Raw genomic sequence first — 7,472 nt, 5'->3', positions numbered from 1 at the left:
AGACCCCACACTACACATGGAGGACAGGTACAGAGTGACTGACCCCACACTACACATGGAGGACAGGTACAGAGTGACTGACTCCACACTACACATGGAGGACAGGTACAGAGTGACTGACTCCACACTACACATGGAGGACAGGTACAGAGTGACTGACCCCACACTACACATGGAGGACAGGTACAGAGTGACTGACTCCACACTACACATGGAGGACAGGTACAGAGTGACTGACCCCACACTACACATGGAGGACAGGTACAGAGTGACTGACCCCACACTACACATGGAGGACAGGTAGAGTGACTGACCCCACACTACACATGGAGGACAGGTACAGAGTGACTGACCCCACACTACACATGGAGGACAGGTACAGAGTGACTGACCCCACACTACACATGGAGGACAGGTACAGAGTGACTGACCCCACACTACACATGGAGGACAGGTACAGAGTGACTGACCCCACACTACACATGGAGGACAGGTACAGAGTGACTGACCCCACACTACACATGGAAGGTTTGCACAGGATGGAACTTTTCTGACATTGATCGTTGTTTGCATGTTGCTGGGCAGGATGGCACCACAGATATGGTGGGAATTCAGGGCATGGGCAAAATGCTGCAAACCCACATTGGGAAGGAGGAAGTGTCAATGAGGAGGGTGTCAGCTTTTCATTACCCCTTGGTGCGATGTGCTGCATAATATTGTGTATGATTGTCGCGACTGTGTACATGGGAATGAGAACGTGAGCTTCATCTCCCGTAGAGGATATGCTGTTATTTGTAGTTCCACACAAGGGTTAGGCGTGCTGTCCTGACCATAGGGCGTCCTAAATTAATGGGTTTGACTCCCTTCGCCTCCTGTTACTTTCTCATAAGAGTCACATGTCCGCCAACAATCATTATTTCAGCTGTAATGTGATGGATAGCTTTTTTTTGTTAGTTATGTACATAAAAAAAATTGTAAAATGATAATTACAAAAATAAAAAGCGAATAAAACTATTTAAATATACTGAAAAAAATAGTCCTAATGAGAGATTTAATATGCAAATGAGCCTTTTCCAAAATGAATTATGAATATTCAGGTCATTATAAGGTTAAATGGAGACATGTGGCAGCTTATTTTCCCCCTAAATGACCCATCAACGTCATACATCAGGGGCATCAGATGGGGAACAGTGGCGCCATTGTGCCCTCAAATATACAGGCCCTGTAACCCATGGCAACCAGAGAGCCGCATTCATTTTACCTGCACTCAAAAAATTGAAGACTGTTGCTAGGGGCAACAAACCACCATGTTCTCTGAGCTTGAAAACTCACAAAATGGCTGCCGGCACATCCGTCTGTTAGGGGTCAGTTGATGACCGGTGTCATATTTAGTCACAACAGCCTTATACACAAGAGGAGTCTGTGCCTCTGGTCACAGGGTGACACCGTGAGCGCTGCGCCACCCCTGGCACAACGTCGCCATTATTGTATTTTTATTTTCCCCACAAAGGCTTTTTGTTCCTAGGAGCTTGCACTCTTTTCAGACTAACAACATTGTGGTGTGTGGGGGATGTGTAATCTAGGAGGCGGATGCATTAAAGGGGCCATAAACATTTATTTATGAACGACGCAATAAACAGTATACACAAGAGCCCGGTGGTCGCTGGGCAGGAAGGTCTCGGCCCACAAGTTCAGGCCTTGCTTCCGCCAGCAGGGGCGCCCTTCTCTTGCTTGTCCGTTTGCGGGGTCTTTAGTAGGGCGAGTTTCTTTGGCATGTTGGCAGCGGCTTTCATGGTGACGTCGTGCTCGATCTTACTTCGGATCTGTACTTCCAGGTTCTGGAGAAGGAATAAATAAGGGTCAGCAGGGGGTGCACTACTCGCTCTGCCAGACCCCCATATTCTCTTGTGACACGTTAAAGGGGAGATTCCCACCTTATTTATGGCATAGGAATGAAGGCTAGTATTACTACTGTCAAGCCTGAAGTGGTTAAAATAAATTATAATAGGACAGAAGATTTACACAAGTGGTTTTCACATTACTATGCACACGTTCATTATTTTTAACATTTAGTGATTTTTCCAGGTGGAATCCGCCTGAAAAAGACATTGTGTGCACACACACCATTAACCCCTTCAACGACATGCGCCGTATATACACGTCAGAATAGGGTGTGTAAAGCGGGCTCAGGCAGTGAGCCTGCCCCATACCTGGTAGGTGGTGGCCGGGTATTACAGCCAGGACCCGCCGCTAACCGCCGCTGGTGGAGCGGAGCCTGCGATTGTTAACCTGTTAAATGCCGCTGTCAATCTCAGCAGCATTTAACTTGAGCCAACAACTGCGCGTGTACTTCCGCCCATTGGCACATCCATGCCGTGATGTGAGGTCGCCAATGGGTCGTGATGACAGCTAGGGGTCAGCTAATACTGTGGTACTGCTACATAAAGCACAAGCAATCGGATGATCGCATCCTCAAGCTAACAAGATCAGTAAAAAAAAAAAAAGTTATGGCTCTGGGAAGGAAAAACTGAAAGGAAGATGGGTCCAGTCATGAAGGGGTTGAAGGCCGTGTAGCACTTCAGGCAGATTTTTTTTTTTTGCTCATTTGCAAATTTTCTTCCAGGCATGCTGAGATTAAAAAATAAAGGCGACAGTCATCCATTCCAGCAGACGACGGACCCGTCACCGTCCGTCTTTTCGACGCAGACAAAAAACTATGTCCACTGTATCCAGACGGCGGACGCTGAAATTCCGATGGATCTGTCAAATGACGGATGAAAGGGACGGCCAGCCCCTCGCTAATGCAAGTCTATGAGAAAAGGGCAAATTTCGACTGACGTGAAAAGACTGAAGAGTGAAAGCGGCCTAAGGTCACATTCACACCTGCATGTGTGCAGAAGATCATGGTGGGGGTCTCCAACAACAGCCATAAATAAGACTGTAGTGGAGGGGAAGAGGAGTACCTAGAAAAACAAGACTTTAGATAAAGGGGAATGCACATGAAGAGGAAGGAAGTGCAGGATAGAAGCTGTGCTGGAGACGGATGTACCCTCACACTGAAATCACAGTCAGCCTGTATTACTGGGAGGGACACTCCTACAAAAGTCAGAGGTGCCGATTGCACTGTAAACGGCCCTTTATGAATTCAGCCTCGGGTCTGAGCCCGGAGAGTCGTTTATTAGGCCTCATGCATAGTGAGCGAGGTGCACACACAGGAGACTCTGCACACACGTTCTGTACATGCACTGCTGCCACCGACTCACTGGGACAAGTTTCTGCCATTACGTGGTCACTCACCTTCTTCAGTTTCTGCTGGTGGATAATTCGACATTTCTTGGGTGCGATGACTCGAGCTGTGAAGACACTTACATAATGAACACCAAATGGAAACAGTAGAGGCAGCCATATTGCCCCCAAGTCATTATCTGGAGGGGCTTAATAGGACTACTCTTCCAATAAGTGTGCCCATGCAACCAGGTATAAAATAAGGGAGGACACTACTCATCACCCTCCCTATAAGGCCGGGATCACACATGCGAGAAACATGGCAGAGTCTCGCATGCTAATACCCGGCACTGGGGAGTGGAGTGTGCGGCAGCATGTATTGCTATCCGGTCCGAGTGCTGGCGGCAGTGCCGGGTATTAACATGGGCGACTTCGCTGTGTTTCTCGCATGTGTGATCCCGGCCCAGTAGTCATCCTGCTTCTAAGGTGTAATATTTACAGGGTTTCTAGGGGATGTCCAATCACTATGAACCCTGACAGCGTGCGGCGTTGTAGATGCGAGCGGTCCAATGACTGCACGTGTGTGATCTGCATACATGCGGACACGTGCCGCCTAGTCTGACTTCTCTGAGAAAAAGCAAATTGAGAAAAATGGCATGCGTCCAGTCTGCAGGTGGCCACACGCATGCAAATTGCACCAGCAATACCGGGAAACCACGCTGCTCACTTGCGGTCAGGAGTCTGCAGTCACACAACCGGACAACCCCTTTAAGAAAAAAGTTTCAAAAGATTCTAACATGCGTTGTCATAAAGATGCAATGTATCGGCTCGCTATCAGTGAATGAAAACGTTTACATCCAGCATCTGTAGCTGGCACAGCTGAGGGTTTGTTACATTTGCAGCGTTTCGCCGGGCTTCCTCTGTTGTTGAGCTATTGGACGCTCGCTGACACGTGATCGCCAGACACTGACTTGCTAAGACTTCAGCCTCATTTGTGACTTGCAATCCGCTGCTGAATTTCATGCAGGACTTGAGCTGCCCCGACCACCGCTGCCCTTGGTGACTTCAGGTCTGCGACAGCCGTTTCGCTGCGGTTTCTAAACCGCATTCTGCGTACGCCGCTCAGCTGCTGTTTCGCTCCTGAGATTTTGCTTTTCCTTAGGCTGTGTTCACACACAGCGTTTTTTTAGCGGTTTTTACCACGGTTTTCACTATAAGGCTGTGTGCACACGATGCAGATTTGCAGCGGTTCCGCAGCGGATTTTACCGCGCAGAAACGTTTCATTTCTGCATTGTGATGTACAGTAGCCTTAAAATCAATGTAAAAAAAACGCTGTGCAGACGCTGCGGATTTTCCCGCGGTACAAAATCCGCAGCATGTTACTTCTTTTGTGCGGTTCTCCATCTCCTCTGTCACCAAATCCGCAGTGGAAAACCGCACAAAAACCGCAAGAAAACCGCAGGAAAAATGAAAGAAATCCGCAGGAAAAATGCATGTCATTTGACCTGCGGATTTCTTCCATTCTGCGCGGAAAAATCCGCAGGGCCAAAAAGTCCGTCTGCACTCGGCCTAAAAGCGATATAAAACTGCTAAAAATAAGCTGCAGTCATTTCTATGAATTTTGCACTTTTTGTGCACACTGATGCGTTTTTTTTACCGCGAAAAACGCATCGCGGTAAAAAACGCAGCATGCACATTAATTTTGCGGATTTTTCCGCGGTTTAGGCTTCTCCCATGCTTTTAGAAACCGCTGCGGAAAAAAACGCATCAAAACCTAGGTGCGGTTTCTGGGAAGGGAGTCAGGTTTTCAAGCAGAAATTTTCTGCAACGTGTGCACTTAGGCTAAGTGCACACGTACTGGAACTCTTGCGGAAATTACCGCGAGAATTCCGGAATTCCATTCCGCGGGAAAATCGCATTTTAAATTCCCGCGATTTTCCCGCGGAAAAACTAACGTTTTCCAAGTGATCTGTAGCATCGCTTGGAGAACTGATTGACAGGTTGGTCACACTCATCAAACGTAGTGTTTGACGAGTGTGACCAACTTCTTACTATTGAGGCCGCCTATGCAGCGTCAGTAGTAAAAGATAAAATGCCCAAAAAAAAAAAAAAAAAAATGGTGTTATTCTCACCCTCCGACGTCCCGCGCAGCCGTTCCCAGTAATCCTTTGCGAAAATGCCCGCGTTGACGTACGTTCTCGCGGTAATTCTCGCAAAGGACTACTGGGAACGAGAGCGTGGAGAGAGGCGGGAAGGCTGCGCGGGACGTCGGAGGGTGAGAATAACACCATTTTTTATTTTACTTCTATTTTTTACAGGGATATGGTACCCAAAGCCCGGAGGACAGTCTCCTCTCCTCCACCCCCCTAGGTACCATCCGCAATTGTTCTGCTTACTTTTCGCACGGTGTGCACAGCCACATGCGGGAAGTAAGTGGAACAATGCATTCCTATGGGTGCGGGATCGCCGCGATTCCGCAAATTAATGAGCATGCTGCGGTTTTTACCCTGAAGCGATTCCGCCGCGGTAAAAACTGCACCATTAGCACAGCATTGCGGAATCCCATAGGAATGCATGGGATGCTTATTTTTCGCGGTTAAAACCGCCGTGGAACCGCGAAAAAACGCCACGTGTGAACTCAGCCTTTAGCCTTAATTGATCCGCTCCGCACATAAACCTTCCATCCCACCATGTGCACAGGAGGGCAAAGTACAATACAGAGAGCGGCACGGCAGAAGGGAGACGCCACATGTAACACAGGGCCGCAAGCAATAACCAATCAGCGTGCAGCAGGGCATGCTGGGACATGTAGTCCCAGGGAGCGCTCACTCACCGCCCTTCCTCATCCCGGCAGGCTTCTTGGCCGCGCTCTTCTTTGGCTTCGCCTTCAGCTTCAGCGACCCCTGCACCATGATCCCCGGATCCAAGAGGCCGCAGATCCGCACACACTGCGGCAGGGCGGGGGTTAGAGGAACTTTGATGACATCACGACCATGTGACCAGGGTGGGCGGAGTCAGGCACTGGTGAAGCCAGAAATGTAAGGGAAGGTGAAAGTTGTCCTTCCCCTTTAAGAAATAAAACAAAACTAGTGTCACTTTAACCCCTTCTTCACTGGGCACGTTCTCTGTGACTCAGGGCCTATAGGTGTCTCAGGACTGAGGAGGGGAGCATTGTAGGGGCTGATGGGCTCCTCCGACAGTCGGGGGTCTGCTCAAGACCCCTCTACCTGTCAGTGATTCTCCTACTTGTGGCTGGAGATCACAGCAGACGTCATTGATGCCTCTTGTGGCATCGCGGTGTATAACATGAGCGATCAGTGCTCGGAGCCTCAAGTCCCAGAAGGGGACAAAGAAACGGAAATACAGGAGAGAGAGATGAAAATGGCGACACAGCGACAAACCAATAACCTGCACCGGTGATCACCGTAACCAGAGCGGAGGAAAACACTGCAGAAGCTCGTCTCTGCCACCCAGTGGATATTGTACCATACTGCATTTATAACAGGCTCATCTCTGCCACCTAGTGGATATTGTACCATACTGCATTTATAACAGGCTCATCTCTGCCACCCAGTGGATATTGTACCATACTGCATTTATAACAGGCTCATCTCTGCCACCTAGTGGATATTGTACCATACTGCATTTATAAGAGGCTCATCTCTGCCACCTAGTGGATATTGTACCATACTGCATTTATAACAGGCTCATCTCTGCCACCTAGTGGATATTGTACCATACTGCATTTATAACAGGCTCATCTCTGCCACCTAGTGGATATTGTACCATACTGCATTTATAAGAGGCTCATCTCTGCCACCTAGTGGATATTGTACCATACTGCATTAATAAGAAGCTAATCTCTGCCACCTAGTGAATATTGTAGCATACTGCATTGATAAGAGGTTCATCTCTGCCACCTAGTGGATATTGTAGCATACTGCATTGATAAGAGGTTCATCTCTGCCACCTAGTGGATATTGTATCATACTGCATTTATAAGAGGCTCATCTCTGCCACCTAGTGAATATTGTACCATACTGCATTAATAAGATGCTTATATCTGCCACCTAGTGGATATTAAAAACACATGTGACATGCACAAATTTGAACAAGTCGGTCAGACAGTGTTCACACCACCCACTGACTGAAACACAAAAAGAAAACACAGAATGACTAATGTGCAAAAAATACCCTGCAGGAAAAAATATGACAGTAATCAGCAAGTGCTGGTAAAAAGATGACA

At 48.1% G+C, this 7,472-nt stretch overlaps 1 protein-coding gene across 1 annotated transcript; it reads right to left on the bottom strand.

Moving 5' to 3' along the window:
- Positions 1-1,595: 1,595 nt before the first annotated feature.
- CUNH19orf53 (chromosome unknown C19orf53 homolog) lies at positions 1,596-6,355 on the bottom strand. Its single transcript, XM_073587341.1, has 3 exons — positions 6,060-6,355; positions 3,298-3,353; positions 1,596-1,838 (listed from the first exon to the last, which is right to left on the bottom strand). Exons 1-3 carry the CDS (start codon positions 6,136-6,138, stop codon positions 1,692-1,694), a joined length of 282 nt encoding a protein of 93 aa, XP_073443442.1. The 5' UTR covers positions 6,139-6,355; the 3' UTR covers positions 1,596-1,691.
- Between the last annotated feature and the right edge of the window lie 1,117 nt (positions 6,356-7,472).

This window comes from Dendrobates tinctorius, unplaced genomic scaffold (genome assembly GCF_039654945.1).
Source record: "Dendrobates tinctorius isolate UK_male_01 unplaced genomic scaffold, ASM3965494v1 ptg000099l, whole genome shotgun sequence".
NCBI lineage: Eukaryota > Metazoa > Chordata > Amphibia > Anura > Dendrobatidae > Dendrobates > Dendrobates tinctorius.
Note: the sequence above shows the minus strand (reverse complement) of the source record. Positions and strands in the feature narration are given on the sequence as shown.

Bases quoted from the DNA above. Each gene is read 5' to 3' on its own strand.
- CUNH19orf53 (XM_073587341.1), bottom strand. From the start codon at position 6,138: ATGGTGCAGGGGTCGCTGAAGCTGAAGGCGAAGCCAAAGAAGAGCGCG. The intron at 3,354-6,059 runs GTGAGTGAGCGC...GTGTCTTCACAG, and splicing joins TGCCGGGATGAGGAAGGGCG to CTCGAGTCATCGCACCCAAG. The intron at 1,839-3,297 runs GTGAGTGACCAC...TTCCTTCTCCAG, and splicing joins ACCAGCAGAAACTGAAGAAG to AACCTGGAAGTACAGATCCG.